We start from the raw sequence: 16,495 nt of genomic DNA on the forward strand, positions 1-16,495 counted from the left end.
CTTCTGTTTTTCACAATAAATTGATAAACAAAAGGCGTTTTTTGTTTCAAATGCACAGGTTTAACAACAGTGGCGGCTGAAGTTTAAATGCACAAAAATAAGCCATAAATACAGTTTCCACTATCAAAGTAGTCACACTTTGTTGATCCAAACACTGCTGATCTGTCAACACAAATGATGGGCAGATTAAACAGTTCATGCCGATGCTTCTCCCACACAACGGGTGTTTGGATCTAACTTCCGCGTTTATTGCTCGGACTGTATCGCAAGATCTCGAAAATCCCGCGCATGCCTGTTTTCCCACCTCAGGTCTCCGCACCGGAGCGGAGCCGTTGTAGAGCGGGTACCAAGAAAAATTGAGTTTGGAAGCGAGCGGCTGCGGAAGGCGGGGGCGGACCGGAGCGGAGGTAGTGGAATTTGGGGGTTAGTTGGTGTGTGAGGTTGAGAGGTTGTGACTAGATCTAGTCCGACTCACCTCGACGCATGGGTCAAAGCCAAAACAATTCAATCCCAGTTTTCTCCACTCTGGTTTCCTCTGATGCTCACCTGCTCCAGCCAGACCTGCACCTGTGGGGTCGGGCTCTGAGCTGAGGAAGGAGTTCATCAGTGAGAAACAGTTGCTCACACAGGTTTGTGCTGCTGGACATGGAGAGCATCTGGACCACGCAGTTGTGTCGGGAGGGGGATAAAAGCTGCAGCAGCCACAGAGTCATAGTGACTTGAGCGTGTCGCTAAACTGGAGTTAAATCATCTCGGTCTGGAAGTTGGTCGGTGTGCTTTCTATGTCAGCAGCAAACATTACTGAGCTGTTAAATTCCATTTCTGGGCTTCAAAGTCGGCTAATTGCTGAGTAACTTGGCGCTGAGTAAGAAGAGTGTTTTCAGTTTGTCCGAGGCAGAGGAGGTAACGCTGCAGACGCTGATGCTAGCAGCATGGACGCTAATGATAGTAAAGACATACCGGTTTTTCTCCTAGAAGCATCAACATCTTCCATCTTTGTTGAAACACCTTCCTTCTGCATCAATCTCTCTCTTCCTGGACATTTTGGGATGATGTGTGGATAGTTATTTTCACTTGTTGCATTAATTAAACACTGAAGTGGATACACTGCGACCTAGTGGCGTCACTGCAGTGGGAACACAATCATCATGAAATGTAGTTTATAGCCAATGTGCGCTTTGAAGCGGCATAGACCTATTTTAAGACACTTGAATCTCTCGTGGGCCATATAAAATGATGTGGTGGGCCACACCTGGCCCACGAGCCTTGTGTCTGACATGTGTGCTCTACATCTTCGCTTTCCAGCTCAGGTTCGGAGTCGGGCTTCTATACAGGTGCTGGCCAGTAAATTAGAATATCATCAAAAGGTTGAAAATATTTCAGTAATTCCATTCAAAACGTGAAACTTGTACATTATATTCATGCAATGCACACAGACCAATGTATTTCCAATGTTCATTACATTTAAATTTGATATTCATAAGTGACAACTAATGAAAACTCCAAATTTGGTATCTCAAAAAATTAGAATATTCTGAAAAGGCTGAATATAGAAGACACCTGCTGCCACTCTAATCAGCTGATTTACTCAAAACACCTGCAAAGGCCTTTAAAAGGTCCCTCAGTCTTGTTTTGAAGGCACCACAATCATGGGGAAGACTTCTGACTTAACAGCTGTCCAAAAGACAATCATTGACACCTTGCACAAGGAGGGCAAGACACAAAAGGTGATTGCTAAAGAAGCTGGCTGTTCGCAGAGCTCTGTGTCCAAGCACATTAACAGACAGGCGAAGGGACGGAAAAAATGTGGTAGAAAAAAGTGTACAAGCTCTAGGGATAACCGCACCCTGCAGAGAATTGTGACGACAAACCCATTCAAAAATGTGGGGGAGATCCACAAAGAGTGGACTGCAGCTGGAGTCAGCGCTTCAAGAACCACCACGAGGAGACTCATGAAAGACATGGGATTCAGGTGTCGCATTCCGTGTGTCAAGCCACTCTTGAACAAGAAACAGCGCAAGAAGCGTCTCGCCTGGGCCAAGGACAAAAAGGACTGGACTGATGCTGAGTGGTCCAAAGTTATGTTTTCTGATGAAAGCAAGTTCTGCATTTCCTTTGGAAATCAAGGACCCAGAGTCTGGAGGAAGAGCGGAGAAGCACAGAATCCACGTTGCATGAGGTCCAGTGTAAAGTTTCCACCGTCAGTGATGGTGTGGGGTGCCATGTCATCTGCCGGTGTTGGCCCACTCTGTTTCCTGAGGTCCAGGGTCAATGCAGCCGTCTACCAGGAAGTTTTAGAGCACTTCATGCTTCCTGCTGCTGACCAACTTTATGGGGATGCAGACTTCACCTTTCAACAGGACTTGGCACCTGCACACAGTGCCAAAACCACCAGCACCTGGTTCAAGGACCATGGTATCCCTGTCCTTGATTGGCCAGCAAACTCGCCTGACCTTAACCCCATAGAAAATCTGTGGGGTATTGTGAAGCGGAGGATGCAATACGCTAGACCCAACAATGCAGAGGAGCTGAAGACGACTATCAGAGCAACCTGGGCTCTCATAATACCTGAGCAGTGCCACAGACTGATCGAGTCCATGCCACGCCGCATTACTGCAGTTATTGAGGCAAAAGGAGCCCCGACTAAGTATTGAGTGCTATACATGCACATTCTTTTCATGTTCATTCTTTTCAGTTGGCCAACATTAGAGAAACAAACATTTTTTCATTGGCCTTTAGAATATTCTAATTTTCTGAGATACCAGATTTGATGTTTTCATTGGTTGTCACCTATAAATATCAAAATTAAACGTAATAAACATCGGAAATACATTGGTCTGTGTGCATTGCATGAATATAATGTACAAGTTTCACGTTTTGAATGGAATTACTGAAATATTTTCAACCTTTTGATGATATTCTAATTTACTGGCCAGCACCTGTATATACGGTTAGATCACGTAGGTCACAGCCAGGTTTGGTTCAGCCATAACTTGAGCCTTATAGTTATTTTAGAGCAAAGCCTACGGTGTCAACACCCTTACTTCCTTCCACCAATCAACACGGCCCTCATTTGCATTATTATAACGACTGTCCGGCACATCTGAAATAATACGTGTGATTTTGCAAGAAGATATGTCTTTTCCAAAAAAGGGTCAGAAAAGCACCTTTTTATTTTTCCAATACTATTTATTTTAACGGCCTTAAAGACCAGGATGTAGATATGCGCGGTAGTGATCGGTGGTGACACCTTTAAGGATATCTATTATGTGAATGTGTGAGCCTGCGTGTGTATATGTGTGTGTGTACTGATAATAAACCAGAACAGGATAGTCTGACCAGGGCTCACCCTGCTGAGATTGCTGCTGTTTCCTGATCAGCTACAGTTGGTCATTGGCGAACAGAATAGAAACTCAAAGTATTTCCTAAAATCTCAACCATGCTCAGTTCTTTGGAGTCAGAATAGACATTTTCTCTTGTTGTGTCATGATCTTACCAACAGTCGCCTCTTGTTCTCAAAGTAGTCCAGGAAATCTGGCAGGGAGTTCTTTGGCAGGACAGCTGGCCTCTTGGTGGGTTTTGGGTAGTCCTGATTCTCTGGGTATTTAGGAAGCTTTTTCCCATTTTTCTTTCCTCTGTTTTTTCCCTCCTTACTAGGTTTTCCTTTTCTGTCGCCTTTCTTTAAAGGGTCTTCACTCTTTTTCTTCTCATGCTTACTCTTAACCCTCTTGGTAGGCCTGATATTGGTGACGGTCTCCATCTTCTCTAAGTCCTTCTCAGTTGGAACACTGGGCTCATACGTTTCCACAAACATCTACACACAGAGGGAAATAATGTTAGATGATCATGTTATACCCATGCAGCATCAGAATCAGAGGCTCGTTCAGACCTGTAGCTGACGAGTGTCTAGGCCAGAGGTCTCCGACCTTTTGGAGACGTGAGTTGCTTTTACACAACAAAGGTACAGAAGAGCTACTGCCATACCATTTATTACATTGTCTTCACAAGTTGATTTCTCTGTCTTTCAATACATCAATAATAAAAAATAAAAATAAAATGAAAATGGTGACATTCCTGTTTTAAAATTCAAACTAAATGAAACATATTTTGTTTTTTAGCTAATCCGATGCTTTCCGGTAAAAACTTACTTGGTGTGAATAAGTTGACCTTTATTTTAGAATGGATCAGTAGCATATCTTTACAGCTGACCTGTCCTGACCCTGTGCCCTGGCTGGAGCCTAAGCAGCAATGTCAGTTTTTCATAGTGTTCAGCTGTCTGTCAGGAATGAACAAATACTTTCAAAAACTGTCGAATGCCATTTAGGGATCATTGGATGTTCTTTAAATGGCATTTTTACAAAACCTAAATGTTGAATTATGATCATTTTTCTCAACAATGCAATTCAAAATCTCATAAAATGAATAAAGCTGAAGATACTTTAAATGAAATACAAGCTAAATGCGATGAAAACACAAAATTCTGAATAGTGTGAACTTAAGTAAAAAAATTATGTAAAAACAGAAGTAACATTTCTTCCTGCTTTCCTGATTCTTTGAATCGTTTTTATGGGGTTTTTTTTTTTCACTCACGTTAAATTAAGTTTTGCTTCACTAGTGAATAACTGCAGGTAACATGATGCTTTGCTGCGTTTTTGGGTGACAATATTAAAATTAAGTTGTACGTTTGTCCTTTTCCCTACAGCTGGATCAGCTGATCTGTGGGTCTGACGGCTGAGTGCAGCACGGAGAGAGAGAGAGAGAGAGAGAGAGAGAGAGAGAGAGAGAGAGAGAGAGAGAGAGAGAGAGAGAGAGAGAGAGAGAGAGAGAGAGAGAGAGAGAGAGAGAGAGAGAGAGAGAGAGAGAGAGAGAGAGAGAGAGAGAGAGAGAGAGAGAGAGAGAGAGAGAGAGAGAGAGAGAGAGAGAGAGAGAGAGAGAGAGAGAGAGAGAGAGAGAGAGAGAGAGAGAGAGAGAGAGAGAGAGAGAGAGAGAGAGAGAGAGAGAGAGAGAGAGAGAGAGAGAGAGAGAGAGAGAGAGAGAGAGAGAGAGATGTTCACAGTCGTGTTTTATTACTAAATGGGACAATCAGCTAGTACTGCTGAGGGAAATGTGTTGAAACTGAATCACAGGAGATGGCCAGAAAGTTTGGAAATGTGTGTTCAGGCATTCATGCAGAGGAACACGTTGTTCTGGAACAGTCATCTCAGTCCCCTGAACTGAATATAATTGAAAATCTGTGGTGTGAGTAAAAGAGCTGTCCGTGCTGTCAGAAGTCATCAAACCTGAATGAACTAGAGATGTTTTGTAAAGAAGAACGGTCCAAAATACCTTCAACCAGATCCCAGACTCTCACTGGAAGCCACAGCAAGCATTTAGAGGTTGTTATTTCTTCAAAAGGAGGTTCTGAATATTGAGTCAATAGTATTTTGCTGCAGATTTGCATCTATTCAACAGGGTTTTGTAGTAAACTCTGACATTCACATATTTTTATTGCAATAATCTGACTAATTTTAAAATATCATGATTGTGATTTTTTCTTTAGCAAAATGCAAACAATTTTCTACCACAGTGACTCAGCTCAAAAGAACTGAAAAACATAATAGCCAGAAATGATTAGGGATCATCCTAAATGTATTAACAATTATTATTAGACTAATTCATTGTGCATTAAAGCAGGTTAGATTGTATCTGAAACAACACAACCCCAGCACCTTGTTTGAATTCAATTCAATTCAATTCAAAAACTCTCCTGGGGTGTTCCCCAGGGTTCTGTGCTGGGATACTTCGGTTTTTGATCTATATTCTCCTATTGGGGGATATTTTCCGTCGTTTTGACATTAGTTTTCATTTTTTTGCTAATGACTGCCAACTTTATTTCCCCCTCGGTGGTGAACATGGCAAATCGGTGGACAACTAAATACAGTAGACTGCTTGTCTGAAGTGAAGAGGTGGTAGTTGGCAAATAATTTCTGCCTCAACGAGGACAAGACAGAGACAATCCTAGTTGGACCTAATGGCATTGATACCACCTCACTTGACTGTGGGTCATTTACTTCAAAGGGAAAGACAGCTATCACAAACCTTGGCGTTAAACTTGACAATGTCTTGGGTTTTGATGCCCATGTAAATGGAATCGTGTCCACATCTTTTTATTATCTGCGCCGTTTAGCTAACATAAAACCATTCCTGACAAGGCAACACCTGGAAATGGTAGTTCATGCTTTTACATCAACACGGATTGACCACTGTAATTCCCTCCTATTTGGAGTCACCAGGGCAACTCTGGCAAGGCTGCAACTAGTGCCAAATGCAGCTGCAAAATGTTTGGTGGGGAAAAGGAAATTTGACCATGTCTCCCCAGTCTTGGAATCCTTGTACTGGCTGCCTGTGGATTTTCAGACTCGTTTTAAAGTCCTTTTATTGGTTTTTAAATCGTTAAATGGACTGGCTCCTGCATATCTACAGACGCTGATGCATCTATATACACCAGCACGGGCACTCCGCTCAGACAATAGTCTCCTACTCACTGTTCCTAGGACTCGTGTAAAGACAAGAGGAGACAGGGCGTTTTCCATGGCAGGTCCGAAACTCGGGAATGAGTTACTTATTAAACTGCGTGCTTCACCATTGGTGACAGTTGTTAAGGTCAGGCTAAAGACTTTTTTCATTTGGTCTGGCCTTTACCCGTGGCCATTAGACTGCTTGTATTTTCTTTTATTAGTGCAATTTGTATGCTGTTTTTATTTCTTTATTTAGTATTTGGTTTATTCTAGTTCTAAGCTTTGGTGTCACCCCTGTGCTATATGAAGTTGCCATTACCCAAACATCTGCCAAATATGGAGGGCAGTTGAAAGCGGAGGTGGGTAGTAATTTACTTAGAAAAGCCTTTCTTCAGGTTGAAATAGATTATGTCATTTATTTGAACAATTACTTTCTTTTTAGTCTTTAAAATATCATAATTTGTCCACAACTTTATAGGCTTTTGCCTGAAAGAGGACATCATTTGAAAATTGTTAGGTCTGATTTTACTCAGTACTCAAGTTGCGTCTTTACTAAATTTTCCTTTACTGTTTGTGGGGTAATGTTTTTGGACAATTACAATAAAAGATAGAACTAAAAATGCACAAATCATAAAAGCTAAAAGGGAAGAGTAAAAGAGCAGATGGTTACCTAAAAAAGAGCAGATGGTTACCTAAAAATAAATGCCTGCTGAAAAGGGTGTTTTAAGCTTTGACTTGTGTCAGTCGTCAGGCAGATCATTGAGAAGATTTTTTCAGAGTAAAGGGGCCACCATTGAGAATGCGCGTTTGCCCTGATGTTTGTATCTAGACCTTTTGAATGTAAATAGAATGATTTTGAATTGTATTCTGAAAGATAGAGAGCCAGTGCAGCTCTGAGAGAATGGGAGTAATACGGTTCCACCTTGATGTGTTTGTGGTGAGACAGGCTGCAGAGTTTTGAACTAAACGAAGACGAGCTATGGTGGACTTGGGCAGGCCGACAAATAGGGCAATGCAATAGTCAAGGCGTGAAGTAACAAGAGGATGAATAACATTCTCCAAGCATGAGCAGTTAAGAAATTGCTTCAGTTTCGAGATGGCTCTAAGTTGATAAAAGCTATTCTTGACTACTGCATTGACCTGCTTAAAGAAATTCAATTGTTCGTGAAAGATAACTCCGAGGTTCCTCATATAAGGCTTACGTTTGAGGGCCAAATGACTGTCACTTACAGGAATAGCAGGATTACATAATTACAAATTATTCACAAGTTGTGCCAAATAAAACTACAATATCTCAGAAACTAAACCTCAAATCTGTCATATCTTGTCGATTTGAGAGCGAGGAGATGAAGCCAAAGAGTTTGCTGTGCGTGGTATGTAAAGATCGGGTCACTATAGGAGTTAAATATTTATATTTTCCGATATTACATTTGAAGGCCAGTATCGTCAGATTATATCAGACAGATGCAGCATTTTTACAAGACACACCATGCCGGCTAATCTGCGTAATACTTCTGCAACGGTGCCTTATAAACTCACTATGGCGTTGCGTGAATTTTGAGGCAGTCTTTCCGCCTTGCTTGGTAGCGGTAACTGTCTGGGCTATAACCGGCGCAACAGAGGAAGGTGTCATGATGACGTGGGGAGTTAATGCCGAGCTCCGGCCGGCACTTACGTTGAAAATAAAAGTAAAGCAATGTTTTGCTTTTTGAACAAAATCAGCTGACAAGGCTTGTTACAAAACACTTAGATCGCAGCTTCAATCATGATAAAAAGCACGTTACGTCCAAGATAAACACAAGTCTGTAGCAGCGCAGAGACCACCCCATACCCCCCTTATGCCACCATCACCTAATCTTTTATAAAAAGGACACGATTATGCCACATTACCGCCACTTATACACGACCTAAGGCTCCCTGATGCCGCCACGACATTGCGGCAAATTTACGGCATTGTTTTGTAAAAGTGGCTATAAATAGATAGTTTGTAAAATCACCTTTTCTCCTCTGTTCTTCTTGTTGGTGGGCTTGATTTTGGGAGGCTTGTGGGTGAAAGGCACCAGTTTGCGGCTCGGAGGATATCTGTTGTCCTTGTCCGTGCGGTTGTTTCCAGCTGGGGTGGTTTTAGGCGGGAACCTCTCCCTGTGGTTGTTAGGGTGTAAGGTGTAATAAGGATCAGCGGTGGTTCTGGGCGCAGGGAGCCACATTGCTGTGGTCTGGGCTTGGGTCACTGTTTGGGTGGTGGTAGTGAGTCTCCTGGTAGACGTAGTTGTGGGTTTGGCGGTTGTAGTTGCTCTGGTTGTTGTTGTGGTGGTTGTGGAAGTTGTTATGGTCTGTGTGGGCTTTCTCGAGGTCTTCTTCAATGGTTTTCTCTCTGGAGGTGGGTCAGGAGCTTTTCGACACAAACAAAAACGTTCTTTAGATAACAAGCTCATTTCTAGAACATTCTGAACATGTTTATGCTCTTCTTTCTAGGATTTTACCCCGATAACTAGAACGGTTCAAATAAAATACATTTGTACATGAAAGTGTTGGTAACTTTGGACATTTAGATTTAAAAGCATCAACCTGGAGCACTGAGGAAAAAACAATCAAGCCAAGTTAAGAATCAGTGTGGATGTGTACTCGAGTATCTAAATATCTCACATTATAGGAACTAAGACCAACTTCTGTGTTGTAACAGGCGAGCAAACCCTGTCCTGGTGTGTGTGTGTGTGTGTGTGTGTGTGTGTGTGTGTGTGTGTGTGTGTGTGTGTGTGTGTGTGTGTGTGTGTGTGTGTGTGTGTGTGAGAATGGCTTCATCAGGGAAACCATCTCCTGGTGCTGATGGCAAACTCACCTGGAAGAGTGCCCTCCTCCACCTGCCCCTCTACACCTGCTGCTTTACACTTCTGGACAAATCCCTTCTGGCGGACCTTCTCCAGCTTCCTGATGGGGGACTGATCTATGACCTCATACATGGCCTCCAGCCTGACGGGGTAGGGGTACTTCTCCTCCACCTGCAGGGTCTTCTTCAGCAGCGCCATCCCAAATTTACCTGCCAGTCAAGACTGTTAGGCTGGTCTAAGGTGAAAGGTCATGCTAATCAGGCCCCGCCCCTTACCTTTGTCCAGCTTGAGGAAGCTCATGAGCCTGGGGATGAGCGTGGTGTCCAGCGGCTCCTCCAGAACCCTCCCGTCCGTGCTGACCCGTCTCACCTTGCCCCCCAGCTCCCCCTCCTGGTGGAACATGATGATCTGGTGGACGTGTCTCTCTGCCAGCTCGCAGTAGACGTCTGGCTTCAGGAGTGACATCATCATCCGGAAGTAGCCGTCGGATTCGTGAGGCGCAGAGATCACCAGGACCCGGTTCTTCCCTGCGAAGCTGGCCAACAGATTGGGTGACCCGGTGCTGCTGGAGATCTTGGCCCTGGACCCTGGGGTGCCCTCATCCTGCAGCCGCCCGGACCCCCCTCTCCATGGTGACGCACCTTCATCCCCTAGTCTCCTGGACCCGGGCCGACCCGAAACCCCCTCCTCAGCCTGCACTCCCACTTTGTAGCTGCTGGCCGAACCGAACCCCGCTCGGAGGCGCCCCGCGCGCTCTTTGTAGGTCTCCCGCAGCTTCACGCGGTTCTGTTTGTCGGCTCCGGTCCAGCTGAGCAGATGGACCAGAACCAACCCCAAACAAACAACCCCCCTCATTGTAAAGACTTTTACAGCAAACTGGGCTCGATCCGGGTTCTGATCCAGTTCTCAGAACATTAAGTCCAGATGAAGCACGGTCCAGGCAGTTCGGCGGTACCGCTCTCAGAGCATGTCCGGGCCGGACCTGCGCTAACGGGACGGAAACTTCAGCCAACAGCCGCTCAAGCATCCAGGCCGAATCTCCTCCGAACCGGAAAACAAGGAAAAGTTCTGAACCAGTCCGGGCTGGTGTTGTCCAGGAGGAGGAGGTTCTGGAGCTGGAACTGGTCTCCTCCTGTTCCGGGGTGTCCCTCTGGCGACACGCGCGCGCGCGCGCACTCACCGCACACGCACCACTTACACACGCGCGCTCACACGCACTGGAAAACAAACTCAGGGGATCACACACACATAAAGTACTGATGAACTTGACAGGAAACCCGGAAACAGGAAGTCCCGGTGAAGGAGCTGAAGACCCTATAGTCAGAGCTCACCTCAGCCTAAAAACTACAGACCCATGTCTAAATGACCCTTTATCTCTAAAATACTAGAAAAGGTTGTGGCAGATCAGCTGATTACTTTTCTGGAACTACACAACAGTTTATATAAATTCCAGTCTGGTTTTGGTAAAAAGCATTCAGCAGAAACAGCTTTGCTTAAAGTTTCCAGTGACATCATGATGGCTGCAGACAACGGGGAACTCACAGTGTTAGTGTTGTTAGATCTTCATGCAGCTTTTGACACTGTTGATCACAACACCTTTATTAACAGACTCGGTGGGGATCTCTGGAACTGTTCTAGACTGGTTTAGATTGTACCTTTCTAACAGAAGTTACGTGTCTGTATAAAACAAATCATGTCAGATTCTACTGATCTGTTCTGTGGGGTACCCCAAGGCTCTGTTTTGGGCCCACTGTTGTTTCTGCTGTACATACACCCTCTTGGACAGATAACTGATTCTTTTCATAATGTCTCTTATCACCGATATGCAGATGATATTCAGCTGTACTGCTTCTTTAAGGATTCTGAGTTCTATAAACTGTCTGAATTACTAGAGTGTCTATCAGCTATCACCAGCTGGCTAGAAGATAACTTTCTTCAGTTAAACTCTGAAAAGACTGAATGTCTGATCATTGCCCCTGAGAACATGGTTCCCCTGATTAGTCTAAAACTTGCTCATTTATCCTCTACCGTCAAGACAAACTTGAGGAATTTTGGTGTTATTTTTGACCAATCAATGTCTCTTGAAGGTCACTCAGAAACATAGGTCCGAAACTGTTTTTATCATTTAAGAAATATCTCTAAACTGTGAAGTTTGGTGTCAAAACATGAACTAGAAATGGTTCTCCATGCCTTCATCTCCTCCCGTCTGGATTACTGTAACACACTCTTCACATGTTTTAACAAAAAGCCCTTGACCACCTTCAGTTGGTCCAGAACTCTGCAGCGAGGCTCCTAACTGGAGCAAACAGAAGAGCACACATCACTCCTATTCTGACGTCTCTGCACTGGTTACCCATTAACTTTAGAGTTAATGTTAGAATCCTGACTAGAACTTTCAGGGCTCTACATGGTCAAGCTCCTCCCTATATTACTGACCTGTTAAAGCCTTATGCTCTAACCCAGCCCTCAGGTCCACCCACCAGAACCTTCTAGAAGTTTCAAAGACCAGATATAAAAGTGGAGGTGATCGCTCCTTCCAGACTGTTGCACCCCGACTCTGGAATGATCTTCCTTTATCCTTATGCAGCGTTCACAGTCTGGACCTTTTCAAACAACAGCTGAAGTCCCTTTTATTTAAAGCTGCTTTTAACTAAACCTTTTATTTTCTTATTTTTAACTCAAATTTTTATCTTTCATCTGTTTATGTTATAATTTATTACTTTATTTTTTCTGATGTTAATCTGATTCTGTTTTGAGATCTTTACAATTTAATGACTTTGTTTTTTTTTATTTCGAGTACTATAGAAATAACATTTACTTACACTTGGTTGGTGTCCTTCCTCAGGGATGTCAGACAGACAGGAAGTTGTTCATTTGGCCACAGCGTAACAGTAAAACAAGTCAATAAAGAAACAAGATGAAACCTGATTTAAGGCAGGGACACAACCAGTGATCCTGGAAAGGTGCTAAATCACTTTAGCCTTAGATTTCCAGCGGGTGTAGGCCGGCGGGGTCCAGCTCAGACTCACGCTGGGGTAAAACGACAACCAGGACCCAAACCCAATATCTCTTGAAAAGGTGACGGCAGATGTGTGTGTTGTTGAGCCTTGATGGAAACAAACATAGTTTAACACTGAGTCTGGAATAAGCACATGACACACTAGCAGCAGTAGTATTCCTTACTTATTACGTGTCTATTATTAGTCTTTTTATCTCAACGTTTTAGTCTTTTTATCTCAACGTTTGTTTTCTCTTTATTCTTATTTTTACTCCCCTTTTCTGCTCATGTAATCAAGTCATTGCTGCTGACACCAAGCTTTCCCCTCTGAGGGACAATAAAGGCCTGTTCTGTAGCCTTTCCACTTCCTGTTACTGTAGGGTTAGGGTTCTGTAGCCTTTCCACTTCCTGTTACTGTAGGGTTAGGGTTCTGTAGCCTTTCCACTTCCTGTTACTGTAGGGTCAGGGTTCTGTGGCCTTTCCACTTCCTGTTACTGTAGGGTTAGGGTTCTGCAGCCTTTCCACTTCCTGTTACTGTAGGGTTAGGGTTCTGTAGCCTTTCCACTTCCTGTTACTGTAGGGTTAGGGTTCTGTAGCCTTTCCACTTCCTGTTACTGTAAGGTTAGGGTTCTGTAGCCTTTCCACTTCCTGTTACTGTAGGGTTAGGGTTCTGTAGCCTTTCTACTTCCTGTTACTGTAGGGTTAGGGTTCGGTAGCCTTTCCACTTCCTGTTACTGTAGGGTTAGGGTTCTGTAGCCTTTCCACTTCCTGTTACTGTAGGGTTAGGGTTCGGTAGCCTTTCCACTTCCTGTTACTGTAGGGTTAGGGTTTGTCTTCAGTTGTCCCAGACTGAGGTGTGTAGTGCTGCAGACACCGACTCTGGTACCACGGACGCTAACGACTGGAAACAGGATGGCTGCTTTAACTGACGCATACACGAGGCGTAGCGCTGTGGGATTTGTAGTCTTTCTCAGCAGATGAACCGGTGAGATTATTACACGCTTTAAATTTGACCTCGTGGGCCAAATATAAGAAGAGTGCGGGCTAGAGTTGGCCCGAGGGCCTGAGTTTGACCCCTGTGACATAGGCTCCAGTGAAAAGAGAAAACATTTGTCTTTGGGACTTTGATCAGACGGGCGTATCTGCCTTCTGTAGTTGAGCTAAAACTCTCACACAGATCTCACAGTCCAAGGAGGCCAGCAAGAGGAAACACTGCTGTAACCGATTCAGATTCAACGTTCCTTAATCTGCTTTAGTTTGAAAGATTTTTGTGACAATAAATTGAATCCTGATGTGGTCAAACATGTTTTATTGTCTGATATATTTCTGTCACGTCAGCCACTAGCGTGGCGCTAGAGCTGCTGCTGCTAAGCTAGCAGCTATGATGTGATGTGGATGATGAGTTTTCTCCTCTCTGGCTGAAGGTCAGTGATGCAACACATGGATCATCTGAGTTTGCTGTGATAAAGTTTGGCTCCCCAGAGGCCACCACACCGACCACAGCCAGCCCGACTGTCTCAGCTGGAACCGTTTTAGAGTCGAACCACATTCCTTCTCTTCTCCTGATGCTGACAAGAAGAGAGTCAGCTGTTTGTTTACACCGTCCTGTGAGGGCAGGAGAGCTCGTGGCAACAGGGATCACACCAGCAATGCTGTGTGTGTGTGTGTGTGTGTGTGGGGGGGGGGGGGGGGGGGGGGATGTTTATGAAGAGCACACAGCAATTTGCCACAGAGCACAATAATAAATGTGTAAATCATACAAATTCCAGAACGCTGTCCTGAAAACGACGAGCTCTGTGAGAAGGCCAGAAGATGAAGTGTAGCACACACACATGAAGTAGCTGAGGCCCACAGGCGGTTGGAGACTGGACACTCACGCTGGATATGTGCGCTACGCACTGCAGCTGCTTGGGAACGTTTGATTGAAAGGTGCACGCTGTACGCTTGTGTGTTGGTTTCATGCTAACCTTGCATGAGCTCACAGCCTTGCTGTGAGCTCATCTCTGGGACTGTTTCAGCTGTGAACCTCTGTAAGCTGCTGACTTAGAGTGGAAATGAGAGGCTGATGTGAAACCTTTCCAGCAGTTTCTTTGATTACTTCAGATGGACACGGAGGACACGTCTTTTGCCTCATCATCCTCACCAAGAACGGTTTGGACCAGCCCCCACTGACATCCCCACGGGCCCAGCAGCTGGTTATGGATCTAGATCAGCAGCTGTGTAACCCACCAAAGGGTCAGTTTGTCACCATGTAACTGACCACAAGACAACCTTTCATTTGCAGACATAAGCCCACAATCTGTCTAGTCTGGCCTCCAAATCCAGAAAGTTCAGCTAAGTTCTTGTTTCCGTATAAGAAGACAAAACATTCTCACCCAGGTCTGATGCAGGAGCCTGGCTGCTGCATCCTCACTCTGAATAAAGAGAGACAGAATGTCATGAGTCTGTGACGGTTTGTAAAACAAAGACGAGAAAATCCACGGAGTGGCACAGCGTTGCTGAAGTGTCCATGCTGTGAGTTCTTCAGAGATATCTGTGGTGGATATAAAAAAATGGTCCAATCAGGATTTGATCCCAGGTGAGAGTCATGCACGCTGACCAGTCAGCCAAACGTAGATGACCCTTTGGTCAAGAAGCCAGGGCGCAGTGACAGAGCACCTCATCACCCCTGCCTTGAGGACCCAAAGGATAAACCGTCCATCCTGCTCAATGGTCAGCTTTCCTCTCGGGGTCACCCCCATTAGGACAGTGGGAGGGTTAAACGGCTCAGAATACAAATCCAGGCTCGGTCTCATTGGACTGCTGTCATTAAACTTGGTACTGAACAAAACTTTACAACAAACAATCAGTTTTTGTCATGAACCGAGTTCAGAAGACCCGTGAAGACGCCAACACAGTAAAAATATATTAAAAAGTCTTTATTTAATGCAGAGGTACCTGGAGGGCAAGGCTGAGGCAGGTTCAGAGGCAGGCTAAGGTCAAAGTGGCAGGCAGAGAGCAAGGCAGGGGTCAGGCAAAAAACAAGGTCCAGAGGCAGAGATCAGGCAGGGTGGATGGCTGGAGAACTACTGGCAAGGCTGTAATAATCTGGCCTCTGTTGACTGGATGGCTGGTTCTTTTATAGCAGGGGAAGCAGGTGAATGGGATGAGGCTGATTACAGGAGCAGGTGGAATGAATGGAGCTGATTGAAGCTGACAGGTTGCTGGGGAAAGCAGGGCTTGGCTGGAGCTTGGTGAGAGGAACCAGGTGAGCTGAATGAAGGTATAATGAGGAAGTGGAGGAGGGTGAAGGATGGGAGTCATGACAGAACCCCCCCCCCCTCAAGGGCGGATACCAGACGCCCACAGGAAACCAGAGCAGGGTGGGAGGAGGGGGACCAGGAAGGAGGGCCAGAGCAGGGCGGGAGGAGGGGGACCAGGAAGGAGGGCCGGAAGGGTCTGGGGGGTCGGCGACGGGGAACCAGGAGCCGGGACCATGGGAGTCTGGGGGACCGGCGACGAGGAACCAGGAGCCGGGACCGTGGGAGTCTGGGGGGCCGGCGACGAGGAACCAGGAGCCGGGACCGTGGGAGTCTGGGGGGCCGGCGACGGGGAACCAGGAACCGGGACTGTAGGAGTGTGGTGACAGAGGACACTGGCGGACGAGGACTAAGAGGGGACACTGGACCAAGACTAAGACTACGAGGGGACACTGGACCAAGACTAAGACTACGAGGGGACACTGGACCAAGACTAAGACTACGAGGGGACACTGGACCAAGACTAAGACTACGAGGGGACACTGGACCAAGACTAAGACTTTGAGGGGACACTGGACCAAGACTAGGACTTGAGGGGACACTGGACCAAGACTAGGACTTGAGGGGACACAGACTCTGGGACTTGAGACTGGGGAACTTGAGACTGGGGAACTTGAGACTGGGGAACTTGAGACTGGGGAACTTGAGACTGGGGAACTTGAGAGCAGGAGAGGTCCTCTTCAGAGCCTGGAGGTGTCGACCCTTGGACTGGAGGCTCGTGGAAAGGTTTCACCGGAGACCCTTGGACAGGCTAGGGCCGGAGCCCCTTGGACAGGCTAGGGCCGGAGCCCCTTGGACAGGCTGGGCCGGAGCCCCTTGGACAGGCTGGGCTGGAGCCCCTTGGACAGGCTGGGCCGGGGCCTCTTGGACCTC

The 16,495-nt window shown here is 45.7% G+C and overlaps 1 protein-coding gene across 1 annotated transcript in view; it reads right to left on the reverse strand.

The window, feature by feature from the left end:
• ccdc80 (coiled-coil domain containing 80) overlaps positions 1-10,362 on the reverse strand; it is a 48,966-nt gene extending 38,604 nt beyond the window's left edge. Inside the window, exons 1-4 of the mRNA XM_015965687.3 lie at positions 9,601-10,362; positions 9,337-9,534; positions 8,495-8,889; positions 3,497-3,814 (exon numbers count right to left, since the gene is read on the reverse strand). Of these exons, the coding sequence (XP_015821173.1) occupies positions 3,497-3,814; positions 8,495-8,889; positions 9,337-9,534; positions 9,601-10,180 (1,491 nt within the window). The 5' untranslated portion in view covers positions 10,181-10,362. The remainder of the gene's footprint in view (positions 1-3,496; positions 3,815-8,494; positions 8,890-9,336; positions 9,535-9,600) is intronic.
• Positions 10,363-16,495: the final 6,133 nt, after the last annotated feature.

Source organism: Nothobranchius furzeri, chromosome 14, assembly GCF_043380555.1.
Source record: "Nothobranchius furzeri strain GRZ-AD chromosome 14, NfurGRZ-RIMD1, whole genome shotgun sequence".
Classification (NCBI taxonomy): Eukaryota; Metazoa; Chordata; class Actinopteri; order Cyprinodontiformes; family Nothobranchiidae; genus Nothobranchius; species Nothobranchius furzeri.